Source organism: Bombina bombina, chromosome 6 (assembly GCF_027579735.1).
Source record: "Bombina bombina isolate aBomBom1 chromosome 6, aBomBom1.pri, whole genome shotgun sequence".
NCBI lineage: Eukaryota > Metazoa > Chordata > Amphibia > Anura > Bombinatoridae > Bombina > Bombina bombina.
This window is the reverse complement of record NC_069504.1, coordinates 522872839-522890688: the sequence shown is the minus strand read 5'-3', so window position 1 is coordinate 522890688 and position 17850 is coordinate 522872839. Positions and strand designations below refer to the sequence as shown.

The 17850-nt window shown below is 35.2% G+C and overlaps 1 protein-coding gene across 2 annotated transcripts in view; it reads right to left on the bottom strand.

Moving 5' to 3' along the window:
* The window catches only part of FSD2 (fibronectin type III and SPRY domain containing 2), a 195138-nt gene that overhangs the window by 16136 nt on the left and 161152 nt on the right, over nt 1-17850 (bottom strand). For both annotated transcript variants that reach the window (XM_053717427.1, XM_053717428.1), the window contains exons 11-12: nt 3825-3954; nt 116-292 (exon numbers count right to left, since the gene is read on the bottom strand). In XM_053717427.1, coding sequence (XP_053573402.1) covers nt 116-292; nt 3825-3954 — 307 coding nt within the window. The remainder of the gene's footprint in view (nt 1-115; nt 293-3824; nt 3955-17850) is intronic.

Genomic DNA, 17850 nt, shown 5'->3' with positions numbered 1-17850 from the left:
GTAGTTCTAAAACATCTGGGGTGCCAAGGTTACTGACACTTGCTGGATTATTTAACAGGTGTAACAATAGCACAAAAAAATGTTATGCTGGTCAAGAAGTGCACATTTCTTTTACCTTGAAGGTGTGAGGATATGTCTGAGGCACCAAGAGGTATTGTTTGCCCCGATTAATCCATTTCTGTTTGTATCCTCATAGGCTATTCCAACTCTATATTGTGTGTCTTCATCAACTTCCACCTCCCAGTAATGATACCCTTTGAAAGGTATGAGATTTCCAAGAACTGCTATGCATCTACCGAAAAAACATATATTAATAAACAAGTATTAGAGGAATCATATATGCATCATTTCTTTCAGCTTTTTAACTCTGCCAGTCACCATCTACATTGTAAGGACTGGCAAGAGCAGGGTCCTCAGATTCTTCTGTAATAATATTTAGGTTTTGTGTTAACCATTCATTGTACCCCTTGTATTTGGCGTAAAATGTGTTGCCACCCTATAAATAAAGGATATATTTCATAACAGAAGTAAATTGAAAACCATCATTGAACCAAGAGAATATAATTTGATGTTCATGTCCCTTTAAAGTGAATGCAAATTTAGATGATAAAGTGCTTGGTTTTTTAAAAATCCGATTAAAAACAGGGGCACTTTAATTCATCAAAATTTACATTTCATGCATGTTGTGAAAATACTTACCATTTAATCTTGACAGCCGCTGCATCGCTTCCCCCGCCTGTTGCAAAGCCTCTTCCCGGGTCTAAAATTAGGAATCTGGCTTCCTCCATTCACGGCGTGGAATCAGAAACTGATTCCCCCGGGGGGGGGGGGGGGGGGGGAAGCCGTTATTGGAGGGTGACCGATCCGTCATTTCTGGCGTATGAAGAGGCTTGCGACGTCCGGGGGAATCGCTGGAGCGGCTGTCAAGATTAAAAGGTAAGTATTTTCACAACACGAGTGAAATGTAAATTTTGATGAATTAAAGTGCCCTTAAAAACCAGGCACTTTATCATCTAAATTTACATTAACTTTAAGTGTGCTAGCTTGTTCAAGGAGCATCAAATGCAGTAGAATTGCATATTCGACAAGTGCATTATAAAGAGAATGTGATAGCTCTTACTCTGAATTTACACTTTTTTCTGACAAATTTCAAAATGTACTTAAATGTTCTGGCCCCTTTTATAATGTGACAGCTATCAGCCAATCACAGACTCATATACGTACACACTGTGAACTCTTGAACCTATTCAGTAGCAGCTGATGACTCAGAAAGTGTGCATAAAAAAACTGTGCACAATTTGAGAATTGGAGTAAATTGGAAAGTCTCCTAAAACTGCATGCTATACCTGAATCATATAAGTCTAATTGTCCTCAGAAAAAAGGCAGTTAACGCTTGAGAACGTACCCTGCACGTCCTCGGTGTGGAAAGCAGCTGGAAGCGATCCTGCTCGCTTCCAGCTGCTTTCCGGTTATTGCAGTGATGCCTCGATATGGAGGCATCCTGCAATAACCTTCTACGGCCATCCGATGCAGAGAGAGCCACTCTGTGGCCCTCTCTGCACCGGACATCGATGGCCGGTATCGTTGGTGGGTGGGAGCCGGTGTGGGAGGTGGGTGGCAGCCATCGATGGCCCTGGTCATGTGGAGGGGGGCGGGATCGTGGGCGGGGGAGTCCGGGGGCGCGCGCGGGCGCGCACACGTGCACGAGGGGGCGGGCACGTGCACGGGGAGGGAGCGGGTGGGAACCCCTACACTACAGAAAAATTTGTCCCAAAACAAAATAAAAGTGGGACCTAGAATGTAAAAAAAAAAACCTTAGGTGTCATTTATGTGGTGGGGGTTGGTCCGTGGGGGGTGGGGTGGGGGCAAGCTACACTACAGAAAAAAATAAAAAAATAAAAAAATAAATAAATATGTGTTTGTGTGCAAACTGGGTACTGGCAGACAGCTGCCAGTACCCAAGATGGCCCCCAATAAGGCAGAGGGGGAGGCTTAGAGAGCTGTTTTGGGGGGATCAGGGAGGTTGGGGGCTAAGGGGGATCCTAAACACAGCATATGTAAATATGCTTTTTTTTTTTTTTTCTTTAAAAAACAAACAAAAAAAAACTTTTATTTTAGTACTGGCAGACTTTCTGTCAGTACTTAAGATGGCGGGGACAATTTTGGGGTGGGGGAGGGAAGGGAGCTGTTTGGGAGGGATCAGGGGGTGGGATGTGTCAGGTGGGAGGCTGATATCTACACTAAAGCTAAAATTAACCCTGCAAGCTCCCTACAAACTACCTAATTAACCCCTTCACTGCTAGCCATAATACACGTGTGATGCGCAGCAGCATTTAGCGACTTTCTAATTACCAAAAAGCAACGCCAAAGTCATATATGTCTGCTATTTCTGAACAAAGGACATCCCAGAGAAGCATTTACAACCATTTGTGCCATAATTGCACAAGCTGTTTGTAAATAATTTCAGTGAGAAACCTAAAATTGTGAAAAAATTTACGGGTTTTTTTAATTTGATCGCATTTGGCGGTGAAATGGTGGCATGAAATATACCAAAATGGGCCTAGATCAATACTTGGGGTTGTCTACTAAACTACACTAAAGCTAAAATTAACCCTAGAAGCTCCCTACATGCTCCCTAATTAACCCCTTCACTGCTGGGCATAATACACGTATTGTGCGCAGTGGCATTTAGCAGCCTTCTAATTACCAAAAAGCAAAGCCAAAGCCATATATGTCTGCTATTTCTGAACAAAGGGGACCCCAGAGAAGCATTTACAACCATTTATGCTATAATTACATAAGTTGTTTGTAAATAATTTCAGTGAGAAACCTAAAGTTTGTGAAAAAATTTGTGAAAAAGTGAACAATTTTTTTTATTTGATCGCATTTGGCGGTGAAATGGTGGCATGAAATATACCAAAATGGGCCTAGATCAATACTTTGGGATGTGTTCTAAAAAATATATATACATGTCAAGGGATATTCAGGGATTCCTGAAAGATATCAGTGTCCCAATGTAACTATCGCTAATTTTGAAAAAAAGTGGTTTTGAAATAGCAAAGTGCTACTTGTATTTATGGCCCTATAACTTGCAAAAAAAGCAAAGAACATGTAAACATTGGGTATTTCTAAACTCAGGACAAAATTTAGAAATATTTAGCATGGGTGTTTTTTGGTGGTTGTAGATGTGTAACAGATTTTGGGGGTCAAAGTTAGAAAAAGTGTGTTTTTTCCATTTTTTCCTCATATTTTATGTTTTTTATAGTAAATTATAAGATATGATGAAAATAATGGTATCTTTAGAAAGTCCATTTAATGGTGAGAAAAATGGTATATAATATATGTGGGTACAGTAAATGAGTAAGAGGAAAATTACAGCTAAACACAAACACCGCAAAAATGTAAAAATAGCCTTGGTCCCAAACGGACCGAAAATGGAAAAGTGCTGCGGTCATTAAGGGGTTAAACCATGATTTTGGGTGCTTGTGAAACTTAATTGAATACATTTCTAAAAAATAATATTTTTTAGATATTACACATTAAAAGAAATTTAATGTTCAATGTAAAGAGATAAATTAATTATTAGGCCAACCAATATTTATGAAATTTGGTGTATGTTAATGTCAGAGTTCAAGTTCCCGATCAGAAGCTTAAAAAATATCCCAGAAACTTAGAAATTAAAATGTTCCCACCCCTCAGAATTTAATAATTTTATATAATAGAAAAGATCTTTTGATAGGGGAATTTAACATTTTTATTACACAATTACCTGCACTTTATACATATTAAAAGTAATTGGTCAATTTTTATCCACACGTGCTTACCTTGTGAAATTTTTGCAGTGATAAGGTAAGTCCTCCAGACTTTCTTCCTTGTCGCAAGTAATTGTAAATCCATTATCAGTAATAGACAAAAGGGGATGTGCAGTTTCTTCGTTGAGATGAAAAAAACTGCCTTAAAACACAAGAGACGCATTTTGATGCAGTGTTTTACAAAGTGGGAGTCAATTTTCTGCCTAAACCAGTTATGCAGAATATAAAAATGATATCCTGTCAGTAATATAAATTATTCGTACCCATATAAAGATCATCATTCATCAATTGTAGGTTTTATGTGTTTACCATTTAATTGGATTTGAAGTTACGAGTTTAATTAATTATGTAGGCAAAATTATATAGAACTGAGAGCTTTATCACCACATTCCAGAATATATTTGTTATGGGCAGAAACATTTAAAGCTTTAACCTGAATTAAAGCTTGTTGAGACGATAGCACAGTTCCTCATAGTTTTTTATTTGGGTGATCAGTGTAGGGTGAATCAGCTGTTTTGTTTTTTAACATGTGATAAATCCTGCTGCTATACAGGTGTTTTACACGAGTTTTGACAATAAGTAAGTAAATAACCTTTATTAGACAAAGCAGAACTAATATCTTTGGATTTTAATGTGTATTGCACAATTTAATGTTAAATATGTTAGGCCTTTGTAAAAATAATATTGCACAAATTCATATATGTTTAGCTCTTTCTCTCATTCATTTAAACGGAGGTGTTAAATGTTATTAAGTTTTAACATTCTTAGGCCTAGATTTAGAGTTTGGCGTTAGCCGTGAAAACAAGCGTTAGAGGCTCCTAACGCTGGTTTCTTACGGACTCCGGTATTTAGAGCTCATTTACCGACACTCAAAAATCACCCAACGCACAAATCTCTACCGACAGCTCAAACCCAGTAGTTAACATATACCGACAAAATAAACATCCACGAATCACAAAACAAATATTACACAAACTACACTTACACTCATACACAACACTATATTTATTTTTCAGATTTAATAATTTTTCATCCAAATACAAAGGATCAAAGTTGCGAGATCTCGGGTGTTAGAAAAAAAACAACACAAATCCATTTTCCCATTGACTTACATTGACACACGGGAAAAGACCCTCATATAGCTACATCTAACTAATAACATTATCACAAACATACACTCATCGATGCATACAAACAATATACACCACATTACATACACAAACAAGTTATTTATTACAAAATTAACACGATTTAGCTACTTTTTCACACAAGCTCATGACGTCACTCACTTTACGAGGAAAACCAGTCTTAGAAAAAAAAATTGACCAAAATTTGGAGCCTCCATTGACTTCTATGGGGAAGACGTGCTTGTGCACGCGACAGACCAATTTCCCTAACGCACGCAAATAGCGTAGACAAAAAAACTCCAAATACCAGCGCTAGAAATAGGAAAAAAATACATGCTTTTCTGCGTTACACCCAGCTAGGATAAATAGATCAAGAAATGACTATTTCCCTATGGTGGACTTAGGGATTTTACTTATTGAATATTCACAACACCATTAAATTGTTTCAGACTTTTATATTACATCAACTACAAATCAACATCACTAGTAACAAACTTTTTAAAAAAAAATATTGCATTTAAACCGACACAAAAATAATTTAAACTTTTCAGGATTCACAAACAGTACACAATGGGAAACACCTCTCATTTACCTTTATTATTGCATTTCATTTATTCAACTCATATGCTTGCAGCAACTGCATATCTACATAGGCTTAACACATGATCAGTCATGGATGCACATACATTACTTTTACCATTCACTCATACATGTGCCTTCAAATGATGGGGGAAAAACACATTACATTCTCTATAGGAATCACAAAACAGAACATATGGATTTTAATGTACTTTTAACATCATGATTCCATCACAATATACCATTAGGAATTACGTACAAGAAGAACATCATTACACCAGATTACAGATGTCACTTTATGGGAAGGAACAACAATACCAGACCGCTATATAGAAGTCATCATATGTGGGACACAATCACAATATATACGTATATGTACATAACACGCATCACGCAACCACAAAGCACACATTTATATTTAATTCAGCACACAATAACAATGTAGCACAATACAACAACACAATGAAGATTTCAGAACTACATAGGCAGGTTAATAATATGATGACGTCATTAGAAGATTCAACCATACACAGATTCACCACTGTACCGCCCCTTTCTGAACTTTAACACTCAATACTACAATACAACATATACGTAAATAACAGTTTGGAACAGCATACTACAGATGACAGACGGAAGTTATTCAGTATTAGTGCGATTTGAATGGGACGCATACAATATTGACAGCTCGGCAATCACTTATATATACAATACTACAGATGGCAGACGGGAAGTTCGGAATTATTATTGCGATTTTAAAGGGACGCATACAATATTGACAGCTCGGCAATCACTTATATATACAATACTACAGATGGCAGACGGGAAGTTCGGAATTATTATTGCGATTTTAAAGGGACGCATACAATATTGACAGCTCGGCAATCACTTATATATACAATACTACAGATGACAGCCGGAAGTTATTCAGTATTAGTGCCATTTGAATGGGACGCATACAATATTGACAGCTCGGCAATCACTTATATATACAATACTACAGATGGCAGACGGGAAGTTCGGAATTATTATTGCGATTTTAAAGGGACGCATACAATATTGACAGCTCGGCAATCACTTATATATACAATACTACAGATGGCAGACGGGAAGTTCGGAATTATTATTGCGATTTTAAAGGGACGCATACAATATTGACAGCTCGGCAATCACTTATATATACAATACTACAGATGGCAGACGGGAAGTTCGGAATTATTATTGCGATTTTAAAGGGACGCATACAATATTGACAGCTCGGCAATCACTTATATATACAATACTACAGATGGCAGACGGGAAGTTCGGAATTATTATTGCGATTTTAAAGGGACGCATACAATATTGACAGCTCGGCAATCACTTATATATACAATACTACAGATGACAGCCGGAAGTTATTCAGTATTAGTGCCATTTGAATGGGACGCATACAATATTGACAGCTCGGCAATCACTTATATATACAATACTACAGATGGCAGACGGGAAGTTCGGAATTATTATTGCGATTTTAAAGGGATGCATACAATATTGACAGCTCGGCAATCACTTATATATACAATACTACAGATGGCAGACGGGAAGTTCGGAATTATTATTGCGATTTTAAAGGGACGCATACAATATTGACAGCTCGGCAATCACTTATATTTACAATACTACAGATGGCAGACGGGAAGTTCGGAATTATTATTGCGATTTTAAAGGGACGCATACAATATTGACAGCTCGGCAATCACTTATATATACAATACTACAGATGACAGCCGGAAGTTATTCAGTATTAGTGCCATTTGAATGGGACGCATACAATATTGACAGCTCGGCAATCACTTATATATACAATACTACAGATGACAGCCGGAAGTTATTCAGTATTAGTGCCATTTGAATGGGACGCATACAATATTGACAGCTCGGCAATCACTTATATATACAATACTACAGATGGCAGACGGGAAGTTCGGAATTATTATTGCGATTTTAAAGGGACGCATACAATATTGACAGCTCGGCAATCACTTATATATACAATACTACAGATGGCAGACGGGAAGTTCTGAATTATTATTGCGATTTTAAAGGGACGCATACAATATTGACAGCTCGGCAATCACTTATATATACAATACTACAGATGGCAGACGGGAAGTTCTGAATTATTATTGCGATTTTAAAGGGACGCATACAATATTGACAGCTCGGCAATCACTTATATATACAATACTACAGATGGCAGATGTTACTTTATCGTTTTCAAACAATGTTGCAGCAACATTGATCGATCACATTCGATGCACATTATACACAACTATGCACTTTCATTCATGTTAGCCTGGACGTGTGCTTGTTACTATAAGATCGCGTTTAAGAAATATTGATTACGCATATGATCAAACATTACAAACATGCACTGTATGTGTGATATTTTACACTTTCACATTGAGATTCATTGGGGGAAAACAACATTTCAGCCAAAAAAACAAAAACGCCCACTTTGAAAGCATTCGCGCCGCTCACATACAAACAAGTGAATACAATCAGCAATCATTACAAACTCACTACCATTGGACTAATTGTACTATAAATCCCCCAAACAACATGGCCAAAGCATCACTTGTGATCCACATCAGATCAAGTGCATACCTTGTTACGCTGTTTTGAAAGATGGATGACGATGACATGGTAGACACTGCTGGTGCTGCTATTGGCGAACTAGCTGTTGATTGAATCAGACAGCCTCGGCGGCTCAGACTGAGACGAAGGGGTCATCTGGTTCGAGGTCCTCGTGTCTACAGGGTGAGACCCACCTTGGAAAACATGAGCGACTTTGAGGTTTATGATAAGTATCGGCTCAATCGCGAACAGCTCATTGGCCTTTACGATCTTCTTAAACCTCATTTGGAGCCACGTATAAGAATAAGGACTGCTGTTCCCGCCATGAGTAAGATGCTAAGTTGTCTATACGTCCTGGCCTCCGGGAGTTTTCAATCCAGAGAAATGTACATGCATGGCCTGGCTCAAGGTACATTCTTTGTGGTGTTTGATAACTTTCTGGACGCCATGGTACGTATCAGTAAGCATTACATAGGATTCCCACAAAATGATGGTGATTGGAGGCGCCTGAAGCGGGAATTCTTTGATATTGCTCAATTGCCCAATGTCTTGGGAGCCATAGATTGTACCCACATTGCGCTGCGTGCTCCAATTGATGACTTGCCCTTCAGAAATCGCAAAATTTTCATAGCCTCAACGTGCAGTATGTTTGTGACGCACAGATGAGGATTATGCATGTGTGTGCGAATTTTGGAGGGGCTTGTCATGATGCCCGCATCCTCGCTCAGTCGTCCCTGTGGAGACCGTTTGAGGAAAGACAAATGCCCCCTGGTTATCTCGTTGGTGAGTATTTGTGCACAACATGGTTAATTAGTTAGACAATTGCCACTGTAGTTTTAAAATGTTAGCGTAATGTTCAGCTATAGGATGCAATTTAACCATTTATTTCTTTTTCCGCAAATGTCTAGTTTTAGTTCAATGCAGATATGTAGCATGTCTTACCTTAAATGCTCAGATAGAGAATGCAATGTAACCATTTAGTTTGCATTTTACACAAGGTTTGGTTTAGGAGAAATACGCATATGTAGCATGTCTTAGCTGAAATGGGAAGATAGAGAATAAGATTGAACTAGATTATTCTTTTAAAATAAAACAATTTGTTAGTGGATTATTGTGTACAAAAACTTTTATTGGAATCAAAATACTATTTTGAGGATTCAGTTTGAATTATGTTCTGTTCATAATTTATAGGTGATTCTGGGTACATGAGCCGGCCTTGGCTTATTACCCCCTTGCGTAGCCCGACTGATGTGTCTGAGGAGCGCTACAATAGGGCTCATAAGAGAACCAGGGCGGTGGTTGAACGGATGTTCGGGCTCCTGAAGATGAGGTTCAGGTGCCTGGACCGGTCGGGAGGAGCCCTCCAGTACAACCCAAAGAAGGTGGCTAAGATCGTTGTAGCCTTTAGTGTCCTGCATAATATTGCACAACGGGCTGGGATGCTGCAGGGCGTCCAGGCGCACCGAAACCTCCTCAGAGATGAGGAGGATGATCCTGTTCTAGAGGGGCCATTCCGGGACGAGGGGCTCAATGTCAGAGCAGACATCATCAACCGCCACTTTAGACGGTAAATAATAGAAGTTAGACTGGAGTATTGTCAATAGATGTGAACTCTAGGGAAATGACAAGTAGAAAATTGTGCAAACATGTTAGGATTGTTCATCAAATGCTAAAAATGTGTTTGATTTATTAATATAGGTGATGCTCTGGTCATTGGGTCCTGTAGTGAGTCTTTGCCACCTGGTTTTTAAAGAGGACATCAGCTGGTAAGTATAAATGTATGGACTGTTGCTGGCATGAATTGTACACAAATACATCATATGGCATACATTTTCAAAACTAGTATTTAGTTTACACATTACTTAAAATGTACATACTCAGAAAGGGATCCTCTAGCATAACTATCCTCTAGCATGACTATGGTTCAATGTCACACATTAGAGGTTCGTTCTGCTCAATATGACTCATCTTCACACTTGATAGAACAGAACACAAGATGCTACACACGCTTAGTAAGCTAGTGACAGAAATGTATTCTGAAATGGGGGGTGGGAGAGGGGTACAGAACTGATTCACACACTTGTAGTAATTTTTATTAAACTTTTTCTGCCATTAGGGAGCTGACTTAATCTAAAGACTGAAAGGGAAGAATTAGAAGCCTGACAGTGAAGATTGCCCAGACTGACAGTGGAAAAAGCCAAGATTGAAATTGAAGTATACCAATGGGATCATGTCTGGCATTATCTTTCCAATCTGCTGACCTTGAAAAACATACAAAGACATGTTCACATGGTAAGTGCCAACTATTTGATAGAATAAGGCTGTGGAGGCATCCTATTGGAGACACTTAGATTATTTTCTAATTTTTAGATGGTATTTCACAGTCCTCTATTTTTGAAATGATGAATAAGGCACCTATTGAAGATCAACTGTTTACCCCTGAATTGACTTTCAAAGACCATGCATTATCCAGGTTGGTTTACCAATGCATGCTAGTGAAGAATGTTGAATATTAGTAGCTTACATACTTAGTCATATTTAGTTCATAATTAGATATTTAGGGATCACAATCAGACACTTAGATGATTTTACTTTTTTAGATGGTATTTCAGTCCTCTATTTTTGAAATGATGAATAAGGCACCTATTGAAGATCAACTGTTTACCCCTGAATTGACTTTCAAAGACCATGCATTATCCAGGTTGGTGTACCAATGCATGCTAGTGAAGAATGTTGAATATTAGTAGCTTACATACATTAGTCATATTTAGTTCATAATTAGATATTTAGGGATCACAATCAGACACTTAGATGATTTTACTTTTTTAGATGGTATTTCAGTCCTCTATTTTTGAAATGATGAATAAGGCACCTATTGAAGATCAACTGTTTACCCCTGAATTGACTTTCAAAGACCATGCATTATCCAGGTTGGTGTACCAATGCATGCTAGTGAAGAATGTTGAATATTAGTAGCTTACATACATTAGTCATATTTAGTTCATAATTAGATATTTAGGGATCACAACCAGACACTTAGATGATTTTACTTTTTTAGATGGTATTTCAGTCCTCTATTTTTGAAATGATGAATAAGGCACCTATTGAAGATCAACTGTTTACCCCTGAATTGACTTTCAAAGACCATGCATTATCCAGGTTGGTGTACCAATGCATGCTAGTGAAGAATGTTGAATATTAGTAGCTTACATACATTAGTCATATTTAGTTCATAATTAGATATTTAGGGATCACAATCAGACACTTAGATGATTTTACTTTTTTAGATGGTATTTCAGTCCTCTATTTTATGAACTGATGAATAAGACACCTATTGAAGATCAACTGTTTACCCCTGAATTGACTTTCAAAGACCATGCATTATCCAGGTTGGTGTACCAATGCATGCTAGTGAAGAATGTTGAATATTAGTAGCTTACATACATTAGTCATATTTAGTTCATAATTAGATATTTAGGGATCACAATCAGACACTTAGATGATTTTACTTTTTTAGATGGTATTTCAGTCCTCTATTTTATGAACTGATGAATAAGACACCTATTGAAGATCAACTGTTTACCCCTGAATTGACTTTCAAAGACCATGCATTATCCAGGTTGGTGTACCAATGCATGCTAGTGAAGAATGTTGAATATTAGTAGCTTACATACATTAGTCATATTTAGTTCATAATTAGATATTTAGGGATCACAATCAGAAAAAGGAATACATATTATAGTTGATATAGAGGTATTTGAATGGACATGAAATATTACATTTATGTTCAGCATACATATATATTTATTATTGGAATGTGATATACATTATTATGTATAATTCGAAATTCTGATATTTAAATTTAATTTTTATTACACAATATAATGGTGTATGTTTATTTTTTTATTTTTTTAAATTTAAATCATAAATATCTTGATAAAATGTTGAACAAAGTTAGAGCATAGACACAAGATGATTGTAAATGTATTTTATGAATATTTGACAACGTGTGTATTAACTTTGTAAAATTTTGTTTTTTAATTTCAGATTGTCATCTGATGACTTCCAGTAATATTTTTTTGTTTTTGTTTCAAAAACTTTTTTTTTTTAAATGGTAATAATCAACATTTTATTATTAAATACACTCTTTTGAACAGATTATAATAAATATCCATATAATCTGTCAATAAAAAACAATTTGACAAGCACATGCATAAGATCAAATAATGCATTAATTTTAGAAAATCCACTGATTCAGAGAATATTAAATTAAACTATCTTTTTTAAATTAATTGGGGAGTGAGATCCATCGATGCTTTTCTTTTGAAATTCTTAGATGTTAAAATAATTTTGGATATGTATTCAAAATTTTACATAAATTATTTTGTTTCACTTTTAAGAAGGGGAAGTGGTTCACTTACATTAAAGTGACAGTGCTGTTGAATGTAAAATTAATTTTATAAGATCTTGTATCTTCCTTAGGTATCTCAAAACATTATTTTATTAAATTTATAAATTTTTACATTTATAAATGGTAGGTCATTTAACTTCATATTTTTCACAAGCTAGTTATTGGATGCCATGTTAATAGATTTTATTTTCTAGTGGAGTCATTTAAAGGGACATTTAACTATAGTTATTAATATTATGTAGTTTTTAAAATCTTACCTCTTGGGTTAGACATCACATATCTATATATAATTTTCATTCCCCTTTAGTTTCTTTTGACAATGTTAAATCAACATTCAAAATGTTTTGGTCCTTAAAGGGACATTCACAAAGTATATTGTGTCTTGATTTTTAAAAAAATCATAAAAGAATTTAAACATATTTAGAAAGTACTATAGAATTACATTCAGTCTTTAAATATACTTCGAAAAATATACATCAATATACATATCTTAGTCAATTACATAAGGCATCTATGTGCAACCAACAATCATCATCAAAATAGCCTATGTAGATATGTATTTAATCCAAGAATATATATAATTACAATCTAATGATTGAATACCAAAACATATTAAGTTGTTCAAATATTATAATCTTATCCAAAATGCATACATAACATATAGCTTAATGTCCCTCTAAGCTGAAGACTGCGAAATACATCCATTACAATATATATTTCAGTCAGTGTGTAAAACAATCCAGAAGTTAATCTAAATATGCTTTACTCATATGTTATACTAATTTAGCAAAAGGAAGGTGGCTAGGTTTATGATTTTTCAAGCATTATTGTGAAATGTCTCTTTAAAGGGACATGAACTCAAAATATACTTAAAGGGAGACAGTTAAAAAAATTAATGATTTATACATTCTGAATGAGTATTCTATTTTAAGCAACTTTAAAAATTGTCTCATATTATCAATGTTCCTCGTGATGTTGCTATCATTACTTTAAAAATAAGGCATTAAATAGATAATTTATTTGCTTCAGTACTCTGGACAGAACTTTTTTTTTTTGGTTGGATTAATTGATCCAACAATCATCAAGGACAACCCAGGTTTTTTTGCAAAAATTGTCCGTAATCTAAAATATCATTATTGATGCAAAGAAAGATAACAAGATAATTCTTAACATTTGAGAATCGGATTAAATTATAAAGTTGCTTAACATTTCATGCTCAATCTGAATCACGAATGCTAAATTTGTTTGGACAGTGTCCCTTTAAGAGATTTAAAGAGTGTATTTACTTCTCTTCTTATCTTGACATACTTTGCTTGAAAAGCATATCGAGATAGGCTCAGTAGATGAAGATTGGTGGATGCACAGAGATGCTTTATGTGATTGGCTCAACCATGTGCATTTAAATTTCTTCTGTTGAGAATATCTAAATACTAAGATACATTGAGTTACATTTTAAAGTCTAAACAATTTTCTATCTCACAGATCATTTGATACAATTGTTTGTTTGTAATGTCTATTTAAAAATAAAGACGCCATTACACAATAACATATATGAACACTTCAGACAAATACAAGCTCAAGGTTTATTTACTAATAACAAACAAACCTGTAGTTTAACATTTATAAACAGATTATACAAGTTACGGACATTATAACCTGAATTTGAACATTCAGAAATATTGCGTGGGAAACGGATCTTGAAACAACAGATTTGCATCTTTAAACATTAGAGTCTAATGTCACGCAATAGCACACAATCAATGTGCATTATAAATACATTTAATAGAGCAATGTCAATACTTCACAATAAGTCAACAAATTGATTTTATGAACAATAAAGACATACAATATTAAATGTGTATTTGTATTAAAGAAACAGACCGTTATTAAACCGAAAAATGTATACAACATTTAATAATGTGATAGTATTAGATTTTAAAGAGAATTTAAACATTAATATTTAACGGATCACGGATATTAAATCTGCGTCACACATATCCGCATGACAGGCCCATGAGTTACAAATAAGTCTACATGAAAAATGAAGTAACAGCACCACCAGGAGGTATGTGTAAGGAAGTTACTAAGATATGAAACATTAAGGAACGGCCAATCCGAGTTCATCACACAAACACAACTTGAGTCAGGATGGTCTCACAGACATTCTAACAATATTTCAAACTTTTATCCAATCAGATGTACAGATAACTTGTCCCATGGTGCATCTCATGTTTACTTCACCATATAAAAGTCCATTACACGTTGCCATCTTTGTCAGTTCTCTAATGCCTGCAGGCAGTTATATATTTATATTAGACAACCTAGCAGGCATGACGTCTCCCAGGTTCACCAAGCCAGAGAGTGCTGCACTGGTCCACGCCGTCAAGGACTTTTATCCCCAGCTGTTTGGGAACAAGAGGAGGTCGACAGATGCGCCTGTTAAGAAGACCCTCTGGGAGTCTATCACCAATGCGGTTCAATTGGTGTGTGACGTCCAGAGGAGCCAGGATCAAATCATGAGGAGATTCGGAGATATGAGGTTGCGCTTGACAAAAAAAGTCAACCTCATAAGGGACTGGGTACAAGCCCGTAAAAGAGGGGGCCAAAGAAAGGCCCCGCGGAAACTATACCTACTCCCTTATGAGGTGACTTTATGCGAGCTCCTCAATCTCCGGGTCCCCAAAAGATTTAGATCCTCGCCATCCTCGGCCTCCTCTTCTTCCCTCCCAGCTGCGGGATCTGAAAGTCCTGACGTGGGGGCCAGGGCAGCTGCTTCTCCGTCCGGTGGCCTGGGAGGAGCTGATAGAGAATCTGAACCAGGTAACTATCCAACTTCATATAATATCTTAATATTTGATTATTTTTTAAAAAATGTGTATATAGTCAGATACTAAACCTATACAGATCTCACAACATACACTACATATGATGTTTAGATATCTGATTTTAGATTAGTGACACATGAAATAGAAATGATGTTTCTTGCGCTCTACAGAATATGCGTCACAGAGCGAAAATTGAATTGCACATACACGTTAACATGGGTTTGCTGTAAGTGGCATTGCTTTATACATGTTGGTCAAATGACGGATGCGTAATTCCGCTTGGAATCATTGTGCAATGATCGCGAAAATTGAATTGCGCATACACGTTAACATGGGTTTGCTGTAAGTGGCATTGCTTTATACATGTTGGTCAAATGACGGATGCGTAATTCAGCTTGGAATCATTGCGCAATGATCGTGAAAATTAGAATTGCGCATACACGTTAACATGGGTTTGCTGTAAGTGGCATTGCTTTATACATGTTGGTCAAAATGAAATGTGAATTATTATATATGTGAAGAATCCAGTATTCTTATTTTCAATATTATGCATAATAAAAAAAAAGCAGAATCAAAAACAAAAATAACATATGCCCATCAATTGATGAGAATGAAATAACACCAAAAAATAATTAAAGCTACAGTAAACAACACAACTGATTGAAAATAAGAGTACAGGATATATTTATCATGAATTTAATTGAGGAAACAATTAACTCATGGAACTACCAAAAGATTAATAGTTTTTAATTGATTTGCTAATAATGTAAAGATTTTAAACATGGCATGATTTGTATTAATGATATCCAATCCTCATTTAATATATTACAGATCTGGATGTTGGTGCTGGATCCTCAAGCCAGGGCTTGTCACAGTATGGTATGTCTCATTTTAATTGACATTTGTCTTAGAAACATGGACAGAACATTACATACTAAATCCACATTGTTCAATATTTATATGTATCTGCAAAATGGATTAGTAAAATATTTACAAATAAGAATTAAAAAAATATAAACAGAGGATTACATTGTAAGACTACTCTGAATTTTTATCAAATTTTAAATATCCCATCTATTCTGGATATCTTAATTTTAATGTAAGATTCTTAATCTTATTTGTATACATTTTTAAAAAACTCACACACTTTTGCATATGATTTGTTTTTAAAAATATAGATTCCATTTTTGAAATTGATCACGTCATTTAAGGGACATGCCAACGAAATTTTACATTGAATGATTTGTAAACGTGATTTTATTGTTTTGTTTAAACATTTTATGAGCTACATTGGTTCAGTCTATTGTTTTAGTTCTTCTAAAAACATATTGATTTTGGTTTAGGTTAAACAATTCATTACTGGTATTATCCGGCTGTTTTTTTATGCATAAATTGGCATTGGGTCAAAAGTTAAAATCATGTGTTGAGATAACAGTAGTACATAGTTTCAAAAAGTATACAATTACACATTTAGAGCTTCATGTCCCTTTAATAGATGAAAATTAAATAATTCTTAGGATATCCTTAAATAACATATTAGATTCGAATTGCATGCTCAATCCCATTCATTACTTCAACATATGGAGTAGAGAATTCATTAACACCAACCTTGTCAAATCAATATATTTTTATATTAAAGGGACCCTGAGCTAAAATTATTAATGTTGTCATTCAGATAGAGCATGCAATATTAAGCAACATTTAAATATAATACTATAATCATATGTGAAATATTCTATTGCTAAATGTATTTTAAAATCAAGAATGTACGTTTATCTGCAGCTCAATTTTGGTTGACCAACCTGGGTTTTTATTGATGATTGTTGGATACCTTCAACAAACAATATTTATTGAATCCAATATTGCTTATCTGCCTTTAAGATTAAAATGTAGCAACATTAAAATTATAATAGGAGTCAATGTTAAATCATTTGGAACAGTTTGAACAGTGAAATCAATGATTGAAATAAATCATGTCAGTGTCCCTTTAATAAACAATAGATTCATTAATCCTTCCATTCTTTGGATTAGACAATATTGATATATAATTCACATATTCACTGTTGGAGTTACTTTCTAGATATAAGCATACTCTAACAGCACCATGATTACATATTTGTACTAATCAATTTGGTTTGGTATTGTGATCAATATGTGTTGTGTCCTAAACAAGATTACTGTACATTGCACAAATGGCTCGATGTGCCACATGTCTTTGTTTATATTTGTCAACAGCTGTTATTCAAAATGTGGTTTGTGTGTATTCTTTGAAGAACATTGCTCAATGGGTATATTTAGATATGCAATAGCATCGTATGAGATGAGTTTGATGTCTAATATAGTCAGAAATTAAACATATGTTCAATACATCATTTTTTACAGAATCCCCTTGATTCAATCAAGCATTTTATTTTATAATGACTGCTCTATTCTTCACATTTTAAAGTTGATTATTCTTATAAATCGATACAGATGTG